Source organism: Semicossyphus pulcher, unplaced genomic scaffold (assembly GCF_022749685.1).
Source record: "Semicossyphus pulcher isolate SPU_LCO1_2020_fin unplaced genomic scaffold, fSemPul1.0.p SCAF_20, whole genome shotgun sequence".
NCBI lineage: Eukaryota > Metazoa > Chordata > Actinopteri > Labriformes > Labridae > Semicossyphus > Semicossyphus pulcher.
Window position 1 is genome coordinate 23,945,932 of NW_027211694.1, and position 21,569 is coordinate 23,967,500.

The following is a 21,569-nucleotide window of genomic DNA, read 5'->3' on the forward strand; positions in this document are numbered from 1 at the left end:
GGCTGCAGACGGCGGCTCTCCGGTGCGGCGGCTCCGGGTTGCTCGGTGGAGCTTCGGCGGATTCAGCGGCTCAACAAATGCAGAAAAGGGAGAAAAGTTTCGGTAAGAAGCTCTGTGTGTGTGTGTGTGTGTGTGTGTGTGTGTGTGTGTGTGTGTGTGTGTGTGTGTGTCGAACGTTTCAGGTGTGTGTGCTGTGAAAACAGAGATGTGACCCGGTCTAACCTGGTCCGGGATCAGTGCGGACCCTCTGATGACCTCGTTAACACGTCAGATCTGCCGTTAGAGAGCAAACCAGAGGAGGCTCCGCTGTGTCGGTCCGTGAATGCTTCACGGCAGATCCAGTGTGTGTGTGTGTGTGTGTGTGTGTGTGTTAAATCCGTTATTGGCCTTTACAGCTCTCCGCTGCCATGGCAACAGTAATTAAACTGATCGGGTGAAATGTCAGCATCTCTGCGCCGAACAGCTGCGACTCCATCCCTCCATCATCCCTCTGCTCCGGGCTCACACCGGGCTGCATGTGGCCGGGACCGGCGGCGGCTGCCCGGAGAGGAGGGGAGGAGGAGAAGGAGGAGGAGGAGGAGGAGAGGAGAGAAGAGTCGAGAAGTGAAGAGAAGAGAAGAAGGAGAGAGGAGGATACGAGCCAGCGCGCAAACAAAACAGATGATTCGGCTCCTCGTCGCTGTGATTTCCCTCCTCTGTGGAAAATGAAGCTTTTGTTCAGCCTCCTCCTCCTCCTTCTCCTCCTCCCGAGGAGCGGGCTGGTCGGGTTCCTGCCGGGTTGGTAGCAGAGTAAAGTAAAACTCTGGTCCTTTGCTTTAATGAGCAGCGGGACTTTGTAGTGGAAACGAGCCGGACGGATCAGTGCCGCTAAGCGCGCGCAGGGAGTGCAGCCGCGCGCGCTGAATCCGGCCAATTAACAAAACAACGACCCCCCCCCCCCCATCAGGACCGGAACACACGAGCTGATCCAACCTGTTTGATAGCCTACTCTGTGATTTATCACTAAAATAGATGTGTGTGTGCGTGCGTGTGTGTGTGTGTGTGTGTGTGTGTGTCAGTCATTAAAGACAGAAGCTTCATTCAGATGTAAGAACTTCAGACTTCCTGTTTGTGAACGTGTGAATGTTAAAACAAAGCTCTCAGCTGTGACGGGATCATTTCTGTAGGTTTCTTAGAAACATTCAAACAAACAAACAAACACACAAACACACAAACAGACACGTCGGGACTCCTCGGCTTCTGTAGGTCAAATATAAAGGTGTCTCCTCCTGCTGACGTGTTCACTTTAAAAAAGAGAAACTAAATGTTAAACACTGCGCGCATATGTGTGTGTGTGTGTGTGTGTGTGTGTGTGTGTGTGTGTGTGTGTGTGTGCGCGTGTGTGTGTGTGTGTGTGTGTGTGTGTGTGTGTGTGTGTGTGTGTGTGCGTGTGTGTGTGTCGGGGACAAAGGGGGAGTGGGGGTGTGCCTCTCCTCGGGGAGCAGCAGGAGAATACTAATTCAGCCCGGTGCTGGGGCCACATCACCTCCTCCTCCTGCTCCTCCAACAAAGACTCTCCTCAGTCAGCTCAGGACAAACAATACAGAGACCACGCCCCCTCTCACACACACACACACACACACACACACACACACACAGAGGTCAAAGGAGAGAAAGTGTGTCTTTGTGTCTGTGTGGGCTCAAACAATAAGTGTTACTGGTTGTTCTGGTGGGTCTGGTCAGTGACGGCCTGCAGCCTCTTCTCGTTTCCTGTCACCTGTAATCAGAGCTCACCTGCTCCTCACTGACCTGTTTGATGTCTCACTGTTAAGAGGAGTCTCTGTAAACACTCGATCAATGAAACGTGTATTTAACTTTCATTTAAAACATATTATTTAACAGTCACAGCTGTTTGTAAGTCGATGAATCAGAGCCGCTCCTGTTTCATCAAACGTTTGAAGCTTTTATTTTTAAACTTTATGTTTATTGTGCAAAGTGAAACAAACACACAGAAGTTATTATTATATTGTTAGTAATATTATTGTATAGATTATATAGAATTGAACAGAGTAAACGTCCAGAACTTGTATCTGTAAAAATGTCCTTTACTTTTCTCTCCTCTTACGCCTCCTCGTCTGTGCCCTCGTCCCGTCCTCCCCCCCTAACCCTTTCAACACTTCCATCTATAAGACAGAGACAGTGTGTTTGTGAGACCCTCAGTAACCACTACACAAACACACAACAACAAAAACAATGAAATACTCGACAATATAACAAACACTGAGAACAAGCACACATGAAGTGACATACACGGCACATTGGAAACAGCGACTGTGATGATTGTAATGTTAGAAATGTGAAATATACTGAAGTTCGTTTTGCTGATGAGTTATATTTGTTATTTTTGAAACTATCCTTTTTTATCATGACGCTGTGTGAAAGTGTCGAAGCTCACCTCCGCTCTGCTTTGCTCAGCTTCACCACAAAATAATATCAAGTTACAACGACCGAGTGTGTGTTCAGATTCTGCAGCCGTGCAGTGTGTGTGTGTGTGTGTGTGTGTGTGTGTGTGTGTGTGAGAAAACTCTTTGTATTTAAACCTGTCCTTAGCTCAACACTTTTCTCCATCAAACACTAAAATATTATTTTTAAGTTGATTTTAGTTTAAACTTAATTTAGTCTTTTTCTTCTCTTCGAACTGAAAACCTCCTGATCGCTGTTTTTCATGTAACCGTGGCTCAGCTGTGTGTGTGTGTGTGTGTGTGTGTGTGTGTGTGTGTGTGTGTGTGTGTGTGTGTGTGTGTCTAATGTGTTATTGTATTTTAATATCATTATTTCTAACAGGACAGTGAAACTGCTCTGATACGAGAGGCTGAAGAGCTGCACAGTTCTAACTGAGTCTTTCGTTTTTCTTTCACAAACACAAGAAGGATCTCTGTGCTCCATGAATGCACCTTTTATACACCATCCATTTAACCTGACTGTTAAACACATTGATATTGTAGTTACAGAACAATGACAACACATACTATAGACTCTGTCACTGATTATATAAAGCTGTCAGACATGCTCTCTCTCTCTCTCTCTCTCTCTCCCTCTGTCTCTCTCTTGAAGACGTCCCTGCTGGATGAGTGTGTAACCTTCTCCCTGTCTGTGTCTCTGTCAGGTATCCAAATGCTCTCCGTCCAGCCGGACACCAAGCCTAAAGGCTGTGCCGGCTGCAACCGGAAGATCAAGGACCGCTACCTGCTGAAGGCGCTCGATAAGTACTGGCACGAGGACTGTCTGAAGTGTGCCTGCTGCGACTGCAGGCTGGGCGAGGTGGGCTCCACGCTCTACACCAAAGCCAACCTCATCCTGTGCCGGAGAGACTACCTACGGTAAGACCGCACACACACACACACACATACACACACACACACACACACACACACAGGGTTGAACACTCAGGCCTGCTTACACTAAAGTCTTGTTTCACATTCAGAGTTCAGGTCGGCTGTTTTCATGTGTAAAGAAACTAATCGTTTATGATGATTTATAATCATTCAGATTTGTGTGTTTTTCTTCTTTTAATTTGTAGTTTAATTTGTAGTTTATTGGGTGGTTATTTTGTAGTTTATTTTGTGGTTTATTTTGTAGTTTATTTTGTATTTATATTGTAGTTTATTGGGTGGTTATTTTGTGGTTTATTTTGTGGTTTATTTTGTAGTGTATTTTGTAGTTTATTGGGTGGTCATTTTGTAGTTTATTTTGTAGTTTATTGGGTGGTTATTTTGTAGTTTATTTTGTAGTTTATTTTGTGGTTTATTTTGTGGTTTATTTTGTAGTTTATTTTGTAGTGTATTTTGTAGTTTATTGGGTGGTCATTTTGTAGTTTATTTTGTAGTTTATTGGGTGGTTATTTTGTAGTTTATTTTGTAGTTTATTGGGTGGTCATTTTGTAGTTTATTTTGTAGTTTATTGGGTGGTTATTTTGTGGTTTATTTTGTAGTTCATTGGGTGGTCATTTTGTAGTGTATTTTGTAGTTTATTTTGTGGTTATTTTGTAATTTATTTTGTAGTTTATTGGGTGGTTATTTTGCAGTTCTTCTTGTCTTGAGCAAACATGAGAATAACACGGTTTACTGTTTCACTGTATGAGCTGTGAATTATTCTTCAGTTATAAACAACAGGAAACTTTTTCCTTTAAAACGTCAGAACAAACTATTTTTCAGTTTCATGAAACCAAACTTGATGTTTGTCTTCAGCCAATCAGGACGCTCTCTTCGCCGTGATGTGTTGATTGACAGACAGATACACCAATCAGGTCATCATTAGTCTCACTTCCTGTTGGTAACAGCAGAGTTTTATTTTATTAAATGACAAATATTGTTGAACTAATTGAACTTCAATGAATCCAGACACTCACACATCCAATAAAACGTTCACGTCATTACACCTGTGAGTAACCTTCAGGTCACACAGAGACTCAGTGAGCAGTAATAACACGTTGTTCACATCAGACATCACTCAGGTTTGTCTGATGTTTCCGTCAGCCAGAGAGGTTAATGAAAGAACATATATTTACAGAATCATTTACAGATGTTGATTGTCTCAAGTGACAACACACAGTCATCAGAGCGGGGAGCGCTGCAGGTGAACGTCCTGCTCCTGTCCACGTCTCTGACCTCCTGACCTCTGTACAGTTCTCCGATGTTCAGAGTGTCAGACTGTGTGAGCCTGCTGCAAAGAGAGAGAGAGAGACTGTGAGCTCTGAGCCTCACTGTGGCAGCATCGCTCCCATATTAATGTGAAGGTTGATGGTTTGATACCCACCTGTGTGTGTGTTTCTCTGTCTCGTAGCAATAAGGTGTGTGTTGTTGAACAGTCACAGGGTTAGACTTGGTCACAGCAGGAGGACTAACCTGTGCGGTCGTCCGTCAGTCAGCAGCTGTTTGATGAATCTCTCTGTTTGTCACGATGTCACAGTTTCATTCTGCAGACGCTTTTGTCCACAGAGACGAACATCTGAGAGTTAATACAACACAAGCAGAGTATGTGAGGTGTTTTTGTTTTAAACCTCTGCTGCTGTCAGACCCCGCCCAGCTTCCTGTTCTGTCTGAGGTGTTTTTACCGTCTGTTCTTCACCTGCAGGAGTTCAGCTCAGGTCGCTGATGATCCATTTTCAGTTGCATGTGTTGAGTCAACTGGGAGACGCCTCTGTAATAATGCAGCACGAGCTAAAGCTACAGAGCATCATCCTTTAGTGTTCATAGCTCTGAAAACACATGGGAGCATCTCAGCTAACGTAGCATGTGTATGCTAACTGCTACCTGTGATAGCAGAGGGTTCAGTATCATCATCTGACTCAACCACTCAAACAGCTGCTCTACACTGTCACATGGGCCGTGTGTGTGGGCGGAGCCAGGCAGGTGTCAATCAAAATGTGATCGGCCACGCCCACACAGTCGATTATTTAGACCTTTTCAGCCACATTTTCAGAGGCTCCTCCTCCTCCTCCTCCTCCTCCTCCTCCTCCTCCTCCTCCCTTTTCTCCTCCTCCTCTTTCTCCTCCTCCTCCTCCTCCGTGCTCAGCAGGGTGGGCTATTATTAGTCGTGACATGACGGGGTTAAAATAAATCTTCAGTGGTCTGTATGTGTGTGAGTGTGTGTGTCACTGCTCCTCACTGCTCCTCTCACTGCTCCTCACACTGCTCCTCACTGCTCCTCACTGCTTCTCACACTGCTCCACACACTGCTCCTCTCACTGCTCCTCACTGCTCCTCACTGCTCCTCTCTCTGCTCCTTACACTGCTCCTCACTGCTCCTCACACGGCTCCTCACACTGCTCCTCACTGCTCCTCTTACTGCTCCTCACTGCTCCTCACTGCTCCTCACACTGCTCCACACACTGCTCCTCTCACTGCTCCTCAGACTGCTCCTCACACTGCTCCTCACTGCTCCTCACACTGCTCCTCACTGCTCCTCACTGCTCCTCACACTGCTCCTCTCACTGCTCCTCTCACTGCTCCTCACACTGCTCCTCACTGCTCCTCTCACTGCTCCTCACACTGCTCCTCTCACTGCTCCTCAGACTGCTCCTCACTGCTCCTCACACTGCTCCTCACTGCTCCTCACTGCTCCTCACACTGCTCCTCTCACTGCTCCTCACACTGCTCCTCACTGCTCCTCACACTGCTCCTCACACTTCATAAACACACACATTAGGACGACGTGTGTAAGCTGCAGACTGTGAGTCACTCTCAGTCATGTAACATATAACGCTGGTTTATTTAAAGTTTCAGAAGTCATACGTTAGAGAGCCAGGTGAGGAGGTGCAGAAACCTGACAGGTGAGGAGGTGCAGAAACCTGAGAAAAGTGTGTCACTCAACTTGATACATTTCTAAAATAAAACTTTCACATTAAAGAGAAACTAAAAACCGTTTGTTCTCCTCGTCTGTAAAGTGAAGATGCCGTGTCAGAGCGTTACCAGAGCCGTGTCAGAGCGTGTCAGCGTTGTCAGAGCGTTATCAGAGCCGTGTCAGAGCCGTGTCAGAGCGTGTCAGCTCATGTCGGAGCGTGTCGGAGCCGTGTCGGAGCGTGTCAGACCCGCGTCAGAGAATGTCAGAGCGTGTCGGAGCCATGTCGGAGCGTGTCGGAGCCGTGTCAGAGCGTGTCAGAGCCGTGTCAGAGCGTGTCGGAGCCGTGTCGGAGCCGTGTCAGAGCGTGTCAGAGAATGTCAGAGCGTGTCGGAGCCGTGTCGGAGCGTGTCAGAGCGTGTCAGAGAATGTCAGAGCGTGTCGGAGCGTGTCAGAGCGTGTCAGAGCCGTGTCAGAGCGTGTCGGAGCCGTGTCGGAGCCGTGTCAGAGCGTGTCAGAGAATGTCAGAGCGTGTCGGAGCCGTGTCAGAGCCATGTCGGAGCGTGTCGGAGCCGTGTCGGAGCGTGTCGGAGCGTGTCAGAGCGTGTCAGAGCCGTGTCAGAGCATGTCAGAGCGTGTCAGAGCATGTCGGAGCCGTGTCAGAGCCGTGTCAGAGCCGTGTCAGAGCGTGTCAGAGCGTGTCAGAGCGTGTCGGAGCCGTGTCGGAGCCGTGTCGGAGCGTGTCGGAGCGTGTCAGAGAATGTCAGAGAATGTCAGAGCGTGTCAGAGCTGTGTCAGAGCCGTGTCGGAGCATGTCAGAGCGTGTCAGAGAATGTCGGAGCCGTGTCGGAGCCGTGTCGGAGCCATGTCGGAGCGTGTCGGAGCGTGTCAGAGAATGTCAGAGCGTGTCGGAGCCGTGTCGGAGCCGTGTCGGAGCCGTGTCGGAGCGTGTCGGAGCCGTGTCGGAGCGTGTCAGAGCGTGTTGGAGCCGTGTCGGAGCGTGTCAGAGCGTGTCAGAGCCGTGTCGGAGCCATGTCGGAGCATGTCGGAGCATCTAAATATTAAAATGTATGTCTTTATGATGTTAGAAAACATTTTTCAGTTTATGCCCCGCCTTCAAACATCTTCACTTTCAGTCTGATTGATGATTTGAGCTATCATCAGGAGCTTCTTCCTCCTGCTCGGTATATGATGCTGAGCGCTGCAGGCTGAGGAGCAGAGAGAGAGCGTGTTCCATAATCAGCACATTAAAACATCCTGAGAAGATGGACCGACAGCACCACAAAGACACAACGACAGACTCTTTCTATGCCTGCAGGAGACACTGATGCTAACGCTAGCTAACTGCAGACCGGCTAATGTGTCAGCGCAGCTCCAGACGTCACTGTAGAGACTGTTGATGAGGAGTAAAGAGAGGCAGAGGTGATGAATAGCTCTGCTCCCCGCTCAGCCTGGCTCTGTTTCTGAGACTGACTCTTTATCACAGCCTCATGATGCTAACGTCTCCTCTGAGCAGCATCCTGCTCACCTGATCATACCTGAGCTCCTCTGAGACTCACAGGGAGCACTTTGTCATCAGCGCTGCTCCTCGGTCTGAGAGATTCAGGCCAGCTGCTCCTCCTCCTCCTCCTCCTGTGTCCCTCCTCCTGCCCTGGTCCTCAGCAGGCCGGTGGTCAGAGACAGCTGACCTGCTGCAGTCTGATATACGAGCAGATCAGTGGTGAGTGTTCGTTCAGTCCTGTCACATGACCTGTGCTTAGAGCCCGCCCACTCTCTGTTTGAAGGTATATCTGATGGACAGTGAGACCGAGATCCTCTGAACTCATGATGAGTTTACAAATGATTGTTCCATGTCAGCTGTCTTTTCCCTGATTGTCTGTGTAGAGCCTGAGACATGGCCACTCCTCCTTCTTCTTCTCCTTCCTCTCTCTCTCTCCCCCTCTCTCTCTCTCCCTCTCTCTCTCTGTTTGTATCTTACCTATAACCACCTGAAGCAGCATAGAGACTGAAACTGTTTTTAAACAACTTTTCATTTGTACTTTAAAATGTGCACCGATACCTCTGAGGCTCGCAGGACTGTTTGTGTCTATGCTAGCAGGGGGCTTCCTGTTTAAAGATGTAGACTGAGAGAATACGTGTCACATGCACTCGTGGATAATGGGGAGAAAGGTGCGAATCAAAAGTCATCTTCATGATGGACTCACAGTCTTCAGTTCTTCATTCACACTTCAGAAACATGAATGAACCTGTCTCTATGTTTCTGTGTAAATCAGACTGATTCACGTCGTTAGCTTCAGCTCGCTGGTTAAACAGCCGTAGGGTCTCCTCTCTCTCTCTCTCTGTCTCTCTCTCTCTCCCATGCTGCACCTGGGTTGTTTTATTTTGGCGGGGGTTGTTTGAAGGATGTTGTTCTGTGAAAGGTCAGAGCGCCTGCTGGGCCGCTGAATGCCACCATCATCACTAACTCTGAGACTCAGTCCTCCAGGTTCTCTCAGAGCTTCTGTCCTCTGCGCTCAGCACGGCCTTAGAGTATCAGCACGCAGGATGTTTTACACTGATCAGACGACAGGTTCAGTCCTCTTCCTCTTCTCCTTCTTCTTCTTCTTCGGTGGTATTCACAGCGTCCTTCAGCTCCTTTGAACCCGTCGAGCTCTTCAGGAGAACGTTCTGGAATGTGTCTCTTCATTCAGCCTCAGATTGAATCTGTGCTCGTTATAACAAAGAAGCTCTCAGAGCACAAAGAGCCTCTCCTGACCCGCACACACACACACACACACACACACCTCTGAGGCAGCTAATCAGCCTCTCCATCACTTCCTGGATGATTACCTGATTCTAATTACGTACAAGAGGAAACTTTGTTTGATGTCTTTTGTGTGTTTCTCCCCCTGGCTCCCCTCGCTGCCCCCTCCTCCCTCCCCCCCCCCCCCCCCCCCTGCAGACTGGTAGACATGCAGCGCTACAAGGTGAACTATTCCCCGCCACGTGTTATTATTAATAACTGCCAGAGCGAGGGGTCACCCAGCACAGCTCTTTGAAAAGCACCCCGGGCAAGCCAAGTAGGCCGCAGCTGGGTGTGTTGTAAAACAATACCCCCTCTTCCTCCCCCTCTTCCTCCCCCGAGGAGCCTGCTGCTTAAAACAAGAATAATGCATGGGGGAGAGAGGGGAGCCGTGAAAAATGAAGATGTCACCACCTGGCAGTGAGAGCGTACCTTCAGCTCATGCAGGAGGAGAGAGAGTGTGAGGAGGTCGAGGCTGTAACTTTCTCTCTCTGTCATTAAACTCACAATGGCAGCCTTAAATCCAAACGGCCGGGGGAGGGGGGAGCCGGGGGGAGCCGGGGGGAGGAATGATAATCAGCAGTCAGATGATGGGACGTCTGTAGTTCGAGGGATCATGGAGCTTTTACAGCCATGTTAGTGTCGAGGCTGTGGTAAGGCCTGAAAGCATGTTACACAGCTCTGACAAACACGGCCCAGAGGTTACGTTCATTGACTGAGTTAGCTGAGGGGACACATAGCAGACAGTTAGCAGCTCCCACCTGTCACTCAAAGAGGCCACGCCCCTAATGAGCCTTAATACAATGTAAACAGGTGAGCTGTATAAAGATTCTCCCCGTACAGTTGTCATGAAGAGAGAAATGAGCTATAGAGACCCAAACTGTTTTTTGTACCAGGCTGTAAACATGTTTATTTCTGCTGTAAAGTTTAACATGGGGCTCTATGGGGACTGACTCACTGCTGGAGGCAGCCTCTAGTGGACACCAGAGGAACAGCAGTCACTTTAATGTTGGCTTCATTATTTAGACCTGGAGGAATCAACCCTCCATCTCTCTGAATGAAAGTTTAGCGCTCACTCCTACAGTTTCATGTTGTAAAGAACCTCCTCCTGACTCTCTGTGTGTTTCCTCCCACTCACTCAGTCTGACGCTCGGCCTGTAGAGAGAGTGGGACCATCTCAGAGACGGAGGAGGAGGAGGAGAGCTGCAACATCATCTATACTGTAAACTGTGAGATCACAGAATCACAGCTGATCCTCTCTAAAACACCTGTTTGGCCCGTTTCCATGTGACCAGCAGTTTCACTCATGGATTAACATCCTGTGTGAACGGAGGAGCAGCTCCTCTGGTGCTGAGGAAACTACAGTTGTTTACTGCCGGACAGAAGCTCAATATCAGACTGAGACGGCAAAGTGTCAGTCCCACTGTAGGTCCAGTCTAACAGTACAGCAGCTTCCTGTGTCCCTAAGCGTCGTCTGACAGGCAGCTTTCTATCAGTCCCACTGTAGGTCCACTCTAACAGTACAGCAGCTTCCTGTGTGTCCCTGAACGTCGTCTGACAGGCAGCCTCTCTGTGTTTCATCAGCAGCCTGATCTAATCCCGAACATATTAACCAGGGTAATGAAAAATTCATCGAGTCAGTTACTTTGTGCGATTGAACACATCCATCATCTTGTGGAGCTTTGTAGTATTGTAAATCATGTGACCCGCCCGCCTCAGACCCCCCTGACCCCCCCGACCGTGCAGACCCCTCAGTAATGAATATTGACTCGCTCTGCGTTGAATTCATCCGAGCACATCGAGCCGTTCGACGTCTGAAACTGTCGGCTGCTCAGACGTGCGGACGCTGGTGTTTTTACCTCCATCGCTGACTGTGACTCCCACACAGGCGACTCTCTCCTCCCCCTCCCTGCAGGTCTCCCTCTCCTCCAGATTAACCTGCTGGCCCTAATAAACGCTCTGATGACATCAAAGGGAGGGAGATGGCGCTATGCCTCATGGGAAGTGGACGGGCCCTCTCCTCCTCTGCAGCCGTAATGCTTCCTGTCCGCTCCCACATCAGGCTCCTCTTTGTCTTTTTAATTAAAGCTCAGTGCAGTTTGGAGGCTGTTTGACCCCTGCTGCCCCCTCTTTATGGGCACTGCTGCAGGTCATTTCCATGCATATATTACCCCCCCCCAGCAATGATCCTCCAGGCTGACAGAATAACTCAGGTTTGGGCCTGCAGCATCACACGTCTTTAATCTGCCACGCAGAGGGACGAAGCAGAATGTTAAAGTCATCATCTGCAGTTTGTTAAAATGAAAACAAAGGAACGTCCGGAGGAACGTCCGGAGGAACGTCCGGAGGAACGTCCGGAGGAACGTCCGGAGGAACGTCCGGAGGAACGTCCAGAGGAACATCCAGAGGAACGTCCAGAGGAACGTCCGAAGGAATGTCCGAAGGAACGTCCACAGGAACGTCCACAGGAACATCCAAAGGAACGTCCAGAGGAATGTCTGAAGGAACGTCCAACCATCCAACCAGAAACATAGAGACAGAGCATCAACACCGGGTGACAAGGACTCATCTCTCCCTCCCTCTCTCTTTCCCCCTCTCTCTCTCCCTCTCTCTTTCCCCCTCTCTCTCTCCCTCTCTCTCCCTCCCTCTCTCCTTCCCCCTCTCTCTCTCTCTCTCTCCCTCCCCCTCTCTCTCTCTTTCCCCCTCTCTCTCTCTCTCTCTCTCTCCCTCCCTCTCTCTTTCCCCCTCTCTCTCTCTCTCTCTCCCTCCCTCCCTCCCTCCCTCTCTCACTCTCTCTCTGTCTTCCTCCCTCTCTCTCTCCCTCCCTCTCTCTCCGTCACATATTTGGCTGCCTGCTCTGTTCTGCAGCATGTGAGGGTGTGATAAGAGCTGCTGTTTGACACACACTGATACACCCCAACACACACACACACACACACAGTCCTGAGGCTCTGGCACACATTGTTTTCTCCTTTGTTTCAGGCCTGTGTGTTTGTGAATCATCCTGTATATAACACCCCCCCCCCCCCCCCCCCCCCCCCAAACCTCTGGAAGGTTCAGGGGAGAGGGGAGAAAGACCCCCCCCAAACACACACACACACACACACAACTCTGTATTTAAGTATTGATGCTAAACCGCTCGCAGTGACAAACAGACGTGTTGGTGGTCAGATCACATGTATGATTGATGCAGCCTGCAGGAGGAGAGAGAGAGACGGCGAGAGACGGACCGAGGGGCTGGATCTGTGCCGACCACCTGAGGAGGAGAGGAGAGGAGAGGAGAGGAGAGGAGAGGAGAGGAGAGGAGGAAGGATACAGGAAGAGATGGAAAATAAAGAGACGCAGCACCTGTTAGTCAAACACTCCCCTCTGGTTTGACCTTTAACCTCTGTGTGTGTGTGTGTGTGTGTGTGAGGGGTAGCTGTGGGGCTGAGCACAGCTCAGAGACTGGACTCTGGTCTGGGATCAACTGAGGATAGTGGGGGCGGAGCCTGAGAGCTGGGGGCGGAGCCTGACAGCTGGGTGCGGAGCCTGACAGCTGAAGGCTCAAACGTCCGATCTGTTCTTTTGGCTGTGACAGTTGCTGCTGTGAGAGGATGAACCACCATGTTTAAACTCAGAGGGAGTGAAGGTCATCATGAGGAAACAACACTTTTTAATGATGCAGTTATTACAAGTGAAAATCAGAGCGCTCTGTGATGAAGGTGTTTCATAACACACTTGATAAATGATAAATTGATTAAACAAAGCATCATCGGTGGATTCATTGATTACAAAAACAACCAGTGTGGAGCTGTGTGTTAGAGGAGCTCCTCTGTGCCCCCCTGGTTAATGAGGCCTGTATGGAGATGAAGTGGGGGTGCGGGGGGGTCTACAGGCTGCAGCTGTTAGAAGGGGGGGGGTCATCACTGTGGAGAACAGGATTCTGGGTGCTGATTGGTCGGTGTTGGCTCCTCTTACAGGCGTTATTTGGACGGAGCAGGCAGAGCTGAACCCCTCACTGACTTCTCAATTAGTGGGCGGCCTAGCGGAACTGCCAGACACTATTGTGCCCCCCCCAACACACACACACACACACACACACACACCCTAAAAACCCTGATCCAGCCGGTGGCTCTGAGTCCGTCTGCAGACACATCTCTGAGTTTTTCTGCTCTGTGATGGATCAGACTGTTCTGATGCTTCTGATGCTCTCCTGCAGAACCACACACACACACACACACACACACACACACACACACACACACACACAGTCTGTAACAGAGCCCCTCCTCCTCTCTGTGTCTCTGTAAATGAGATGTAAATGCAGTGATTTTAAAGCTGATTTATTCATGAGGAGCCAACAGACAGAGAGGAATGCTAATGCTAATGCTAACACGCTGCGCCCTTGGTCGGGACACAAACAAGACGTTCAAAGGAGTTAACAGCTTCATGAAGTGAGCGGACAGGTCGGACAGATCGACGGGTCGGACGGGTCGGACAGATAGACGGGTCGGACAGATCGACGGTCGTACGGATCGACGGGTCGGATAGATTGACGGGGTGTAAAGACAGAGTGTGAATTAAGAAACAGTATAATTATTAAATATCAGACTAACAGAGGACAACATATTTATAACGTCTGTTCAGCTTCATGTGAAACAGAAGAGTCAGAGCGTCACTGACATGACGAGAGCATCAGGCCGAGCAGCTTTCATAAACACATCTTTTGATTTTCTGTTTAAAAACTGATCAGAAATATTGATTCATGTTTCTTTATTCAGAAACATTTTGATATTTAACAAAAGCTCATTTAAAAAACAATAAGATGAATGACACATTTCAACACGTTCATCGGTAACAGGCGTGTTGGCTCTGCTGCACATTTAAACTGTGATATTCGCAGAAACAAAGATATTCAGATGTTTGACACAGACTCAAACCACTCAAACAAATCCTCTGAAATAAACTCATTTTAACATGACATGGTCACCTGTGTACCTGCCAGGTCACCTGGTGACCTGCCAGGTGCCTCCTTCACAGTCCTGCTCCTCTCTCAGCCTGTGGACCTGCAGCTCTCATGAGCTCTCAGTTCATTCATTAACAGCTCTCTCCTTTATATCAGACGGTTCAGAGCCTCCACACTGCAGGAAACGGGACACGACAACACACCGCAACGCACACGTCAGAGCGCACACACGTCAGAGCACACACACGTCACAACACACACACGTCAGAGCGCACACACGTCACAACACACACACGTCACAACACACACACGTCACAACACACACGTCACAACACACACATGTCAGAGCGCACACACGTCAGAGCGCACACACGTCACAACGCACACACGTCACAACACACACATGTCAGAGCGCACACACGTCAGAGCGCACACACGTCACAACGCACACACGTCACAACACACACACGTCACAACGCACACACGTCACAACGCACACATGTCACAACACACACACGTCACAACACACACACGTCAGAACACACACACGTCACAACACACACACGTCAGAGCGCACACACGTCACAACACACACGTCACAACACACACACGTCACAACACACACACGTCACAACACACACACGTCACAACACACACACGTCAGAACACACACACGTCACAACACACACATGTCAGAACACACACACGTCACAACACACACACGTCACAACACACACACGTCACAACACACACACGTAAGAACACACACACGTCAGAACACACACACGTCAGAACACACACACGTCACAACACACACACGTCACAACACACACACGTCACAACACACACACGTAAGAACACACACACGTCAGAACACACACACGTCAGAACACACACACGTCACAACACACACACGTCAGAACACACACAGGTTCTGGTTCTGAGTATTGTATTGTATGTGCGGTTCGGTTCAGACGCTTGAACGTGGATTTCGTGCCACGTTCTGTCAGCGTGTTAGAAACGTCCTTTGTGACATTGAACTCATCGTGAGCCGCACGTCTGCCTGAGGAAGGATGTGTTAAAGAAGCAGCCATGCTAACACGTAGCTTTCACGCTGCGCTGACAGACCCAGCTGCAGCGCTCTGTGGACCTGCAGGTCGCTGCAGGTTATTGAATACAGCCTGAAACACCTGCAGGTGACAGTCTGATCTCACATATTAAACTGGTGCATTGTGGGGTTTTCTGCTGCTTTTTGTGCCTGACAGGTTAGCACCGGCTCACTGCACATAAAGCTGTGAATACATGTTCGAGTATTTTCCATCTTTGCTCCTCCCCCCTCCTCCTCCTCTACACACCTGTGTCATTAAACTAAGTATAGGTGTTTTTGTGATTAAATAAACATTAAACTTTAAATAGATTTCCAGTTGTTTTTCCTGCATTTGTTTGAGGACCTTAGAAGTCGATGGGCTGGAGAGAAGTCAGCAGGTTTATTAACACGTTGTTATTTAGTGTTTCTGTGAGGTTTAAAAAGCTACATTAAATTCATTCTAAAGGTTATTATTCATTAAAGTAAACTGCATCGTATCTGTCAGCATGCTCATCTCACTGCTCATATTATTAGATAAATGTAGGATTTGTAGTTCTTTGAAGTTACACTCAGGTGTGTGAAGACAGGAAACACATGAACACATGAGAGACTGAAGTTTCCTTAAAGGACAGAAAGATGCAGGTTTATCAGAGAGGCCGTCAGGAGGAAAGGTTCACTCTGATAATAAATAATAACAACAACAACAATATATAATAATAATAATAATATTTAGAGATATTTCTGCATCAGGCTCTGAGGCAGCGGTGAGTATTAATGATGTTCTGTGTCTTTGTCTCAGTGAGACAGACGTCACCTGAAGGCTCAGAGTAAACACAGCGTCCACAGGTGGAGGAGGCGCAGAGCTCGTCCTGCACGTGTGCTCCTCTCTGACACTGAGCTCATTAACAGATAACAGAGAGATGTTGAACATCTGAAGCTGCAGACTGAACGTCCGGACGTTTCATAAAACATGAATCAGTAGTTGTTGTTTTTCTGTTCTCTGTCCGGCTGTTGGAGGTTAAATGTCAGAGGTGCGTGCGTGTGTGTGTGTGTGCGCGCGCGTGCGTGCCTGTGTGCGTGCGTGCGTGTGTGTGTTGTGCAGCCTCACCTGTACTGATGTGACACCTGGGTGTTAAAAGCTGTGTTGAACGCAGCCTGTAAAAAAAGCTCTGCTGCCTTTAACCTGCAGCAACATCTCACTTCACACCTCCTGTCATCTCCTCTTTAATGAAACCTCTCAGAGTGTGTGTGTGTGTGTGTGTGTGTGTGTGTGTGTGTGTGTGTATGTGTGATTAAACCAAGCTCTTCTCGTGTGGTGTGAGTGCTCTGAGGTCAGTGTGTGTAGTACAGAGTCTGTAGGGCGGGGGTCTCCAGCCCTGCTCCTGCAGAGCGACCTTGCTGCATGTTCAGGTTCCTCCGCACACACCTGATTCCAATGATCTGCTCGTTATCCACCAACTGAAGCGTCTCAGGGGATTGATAACGAGCAAAACATTGGAATCAGGTGTGTTAGAGTTGGAGAGCACATGCAGGAAGGTCACAGGAGCAGGGCTGGAGACCCCTGCTGTAGGGTCTATCTCCATGGGAGGGGTCACAGCGCTTTGAGGGGTTCAGTGTTTTACAGAAGCCTTCACAGATGTCTGGTTGTTCTGATAAATGAAGCTGGAGGTGACGTACAGGCTGACTCTGACTGTGAACTTCTGGTCGTCAGATAACATTTATTATTTAACACCTGCAAACACTAACATACCTAAATACACACATTTATTTAGTGCCTGTCATCAGTCAGCAGGTGGAGCCTGTGATACACTCCAGGTAGAGCCACACCTAACCTGCTCCATGTAAACTAGAGAGAAGAGGAGGAGAGGACACCGTTGGCTTCCTGTTGCAGCTTTGTTCGACCGTTATAGACCTTCATGTGATTATTGATATATGATCAACGATTGTGATAAAAGATCTAATCACGATTATTTTGACTTCTGCTGCAGTTTCAATATGATTAGCGATGTTAAATTAAATGATCATTTTAACATCATTTTTCTCGTTTTCAGTGAAAAACATGAAAATGATGACGTGTGTTTTCTGCAGCGATCTGTGTGTGACGTGTCGGCCGGAACACCTGCAGCACAATATTTACTTTAAAGTGCTTTTTGACACACTTCACCTTTAGTCGATGTTGTGCCTCCTGCCATTTGAAAATTGCAGCAGGCCATTTTACGACTTCGATTACATTTCGATGAATGTTTCAGCCCGAGCAGGAGATGCACTGAGATGGTTTGAGCTGATATAATGCAGAGAACACTTTATATGTTTCATTTATTAAACACGTCAAACACCTGAAGAGAGATCAGCCTCAGCAACGCTTTCTGTAAGACTTCAGTGCATAAAACACACACACACACACACACACACACACACAGACACACACACACACACTGATTTGTCTTTCATAGTTCAGGCCCATGTCAGCAGGTAACTTGTTTAGACTTTTATTGAATGCTTCAGATATTTAGAGGATAAATGAACTTTAAGTTTCAGCCTCAGACGGACGCGCGGACACAGCGCTGCTTTTATTCTGTGACAAGAATTAAACTTTAAAACATCATTCAAAGGTTTTGACTCTTTCTGCAGGAAACACTGACGACCTCTCTCTCTCTCTCCCTCTCTCCCTCTCTCCCTCTCTCTCTCTCTCTCTCTCTCTCTCTCCCTCTCTCCCTCTCTCCCTCTCTCTCTCTCTCTCCCTCCCCCCCTCTCTCTCTCCCCTCTCTCCCTCTCTCCCTCTCCCTCAGTTGTGTCTGTATTTTAGCACCGTGCTGCTCTTTAGACTTTAAACAGCTTCCGTTCAGTCGGTCGGCCGCGCTGTGTTTTGGACCGTCCCCTCCAGCTGAGATTAGCTCAATTAGCTGTGAAGAGCGCTGACTCGTGGGACCAGCATGTTTGGTGCAGATAATTGCAGGGCTGAGCGTCGGCCTGGCGCTCACAGAGGGTTTGCAGGTGGCTTGGCGAGGGGAAGTGCCTATCGACTCGCACATCTGGCTGCTGAGGGCTCCAACTCTTTATTACCTCCTCAGAACAAACCTGAGCACAGACACTTCCTGCTCTGTTTGCAGGTTTCAGGGTTAAAGGACGAAGATTAGGGCAGGAGGGAAGGGGTGAGAGGTGTGAAGGACCTGCTGAAGAGGTCAAAGGTCAGAGAGGAAAATGTAAAGATGTTCTCACACACTTAATAAAGCTGCTGTGTGTTCATCTCATCTGTGTCCCCCCTCTCAGCCTCAGAGCCTCCTGGTGCATGGGTGTTTGCAGCCCGTCCTCACAGCGTCTGCAGCAGTAATTAGTTAGCTCTGTGCGGCTGACAGTCCGGCTAACGCTCCTCTGCACGCCGTGCAGCCTCACAGAGCGGCCCATAATTCATCATTAGGATATCACAGTCCAGGTGCAGATGAGAGCTGATAGAGCTGGCAGCCGGGCGAGTCGGAGCGCTCAAGGAGGAAAATCTTATCCCAGGGACAATTCCCAGGTCACGGCCGCCGTAATTGAAATAATTTAGCCTCCAGAGTGGTTTAATCAGCGACGATCACAGGAGGGACGCAGCCGCCTGTACGGCCGTCTACCTGTCTGCTGCTCGCGGTCTCTCCGAGTGTTTAACTGTGGAGAGAAAAACAGCTGATGTGATTTGTCGGACTGAAGCGTCCTCCTCTCTGCAGCCCGTTCACTCTCACTGCTCCTCAGATACAGCGGCTCGGTTCGTGTCCCTGTGCTTCACAATCTGACTGTGTAGGTTCACAGAGTTTCTCCAGGTTACTGTTCTGAAGTTCTGCAGGTGAGGATCAAACTAGCAGACCTGTGGTAGACTAAGTTATACTGACAGTCAGTTAATGATATCATGTTGGTACTGCAGGGTGTGAAACCTTTGTGTTTAATGTTTGTTACCTTGTGGAGTCACACGCCGAGCTTGTTGTTTGGGCTCGTCGGCCTTCGGCTCGGCCAGCTTTGTGTCCGTTTCTCTCCACCTGTGGACGCAGTAAGACTCTGGGTGAGAAAGATACATCACGTCTGTAACGAGCACGATCACACGGCTGTCTTCAGGGAGCAGTGTGACAAATCCAGTGAATAAGACATGTATGTTTTATTTTGAAAGTCCATCCAGGACGTCCTGACGATGGATGTAGACAGAGTCTTTGTGTTCATGGTGTTCCTCGTTTAGTCGTTTGTGTTACAAATGTTTTGTTCTTTAAATGAAAAGACAAAGAAAGAGACGCTGTCAGTGAGTCTGAGGGTTATTGTGGGACAGCAGCACGTCATCATGGGGGGGTTATCACTCGGGGGGGGGTCATCATATGGACGGAGCCCGTCCCATCACACTGGGGCTGTGACACGCAGCAGGTCTGGGCCTGTTATTAACCCTGAGCTGTAATTATGCAGATTGTCATAGATTTTGTGTGCGCGCGTGTGTGTGTGTGTGTGTGTGGGGGGGGGGGGGGGTCTCTGCTCGCTCTCTGCGTGGCGGGTGGACGAGCGGGCGGCCGTGCTTTACTGAACTCGAACACATTCATCATGTTGACTGATGGCGGGGGGGGGGTCCTGCTGGTTAATGTAGTGGGTAATTAACTGTCATTTGGCTGGTAATAGGCCTGTGATCAATGTGAGGAAACACAGTCTAATCCGCCCGCTGATGAATGCACGAGGCCACCGCCATCCAGGAGGGGGAGGGGGGGAGTGCAGAGCTGCAGACAGAATATAAAATACCCCCCCCACCCCCCCACCCCGCTCTGTGAAATGGATGAACCCACAAAGCTTCATTTGTCGCCCTCGATGGGCTGAAACAGAAGAGGTGAGAGATTCATCCTGCAGACCAAAGCGTTATTCGACAGTTACTAGTTACTACCAACATTTTACATACATGTATGTATGTATGTATAATACAATATATGTGTACAGTGTGTGTGTGTGTGTGTGTGTGTGTGTGTGTGTGTGTGTGTGACAGGATGAATCATGCATTAGTAACAGGATCTTTAGCTACAGTCCCGTCCTGACTCTCTGACTCTGTCGTCAGTCTGAGCGCAGCATCACGCACACACAGTTTATATTTATTATTCTCCAGAGCCCGCTGCCCCGGGAATCAAACTCACGGCCTCTGACCCGCTCTCCCCTCGCTGTGTGAGTCTGATCCTTTGAATTCATTACAACCAAACCTCGCTTAATTTACCCCCCGAGAGCCATTAGTGTCTGTGGCATCAAACCAGCCGCGCGGCGACAGGTTCCTCCAGCCACCTCACACACACACACACGCTCACACACTCACACACACGCCAGGCTGAGCGAGGGCTTCCTGCACGTCTGAACAGAGTTTCCTCACACACTCAAACAGCTGCATGCTGCTGCAGACAGGTGTGTGTGTGTGTGTGTGTGTGTGTGTGTGTGTGTGTGTGTGTTTGTGTGTGAGCTGGTCCTCCTGTAGATGTTTAGATGTGTGTGTGTGTTGCTCCTACAGTAAGGCTCAGGCCGGGGGGTGTTGATGCTGGAGGTGGTCTCACAGTGGGGGGTTGATGATGTAAAGCAGCAGCTCAGGAGGAACCTGCAGGAAGAACGATGCAGCTGAACGTTCTCTCTGATCACCTGGACGATTCATTGTTTCTCTTCGGTTCGTCTTTAAACTGATTTGATCTCCTCAGTAAACAACATCAGTGCATGAACACCTGAACGAGAATCATCTCTCTTACAGACCTCCTCCCACCAGGTGTCACTGCTGCAGGTGACCCTCTGACAGGTGGATTACAAGTTAGTTTGTGCTGAATGCGACACTGAACATATGAAACCAAACTGTCCCCATGCTCGTGTTAGAGTGACTTCCTGTTCGGCCTGCAGTGTCACTGACGTGCTGATTGGCAGACGTGCTCTTGAAGGTCCCGGATCAGAACTTCCTGAACGTTCCCTCTCACGCAGCCGAGTCACAGCTCCTGCTTTAATCCACGGCTCTGTAAATGTGGACACAGATACTCTGAGGGGCTGCAGGTGTAGATATTATATATTTGATTCCACATTTTTGTTTTGTTCATATTTGACGAGAACCTGAGCCACACCATCACTGAGCTCACCTTTTAGGTTTAGCTGCTGCTCTCATGCTGACTTTGTTCTTCTGCCTCTTGTTGCAGTGATCATGAGTGCTGCTCTCATGTATTGACGTGTGTAGTTTTCTGTGAGTCCTCTCCCACTGAGCAGAGCTCCTGAGACGTGCAGCAGACGAGAGCAGAGCTCCTGAGACGTGCAGCAGATGAGAGCAGAGCTCCTGAGACACAGCTGACAGAGAAGCAGGACGAGGTTCTGACTCAGTCTGACAAACAGAGAGCGTAAAACACACCTCCATCGTTCAGAGCTGAGAGTGAGTCAGGTTACAGAGAGGCTGCTCATTATCTGCCCCATCAGTCCCTCTGTTT

At 49.0% G+C, this 21,569-nt stretch overlaps 1 protein-coding gene across 1 annotated transcript in view; it reads left to right on the top strand.

Annotated features, from left to right (window-relative positions):
* Nucleotides 1-3: 3 nt before the first annotated feature.
* Nucleotides 4-21,569, top strand: part of lmo3 (LIM domain only 3) — a 26,991-nt gene continuing 5,425 nt past the window's right edge. The window contains exons 1-2 of the mRNA XM_069671158.1: nucleotides 4-102; nucleotides 3,146-3,359. Coding sequence (XP_069527259.1) covers nucleotides 78-102; nucleotides 3,146-3,359 — 239 coding nt within the window. The 5' untranslated portion in view covers nucleotides 4-77. The remainder of the gene's footprint in view (nucleotides 103-3,145; nucleotides 3,360-21,569) is intronic.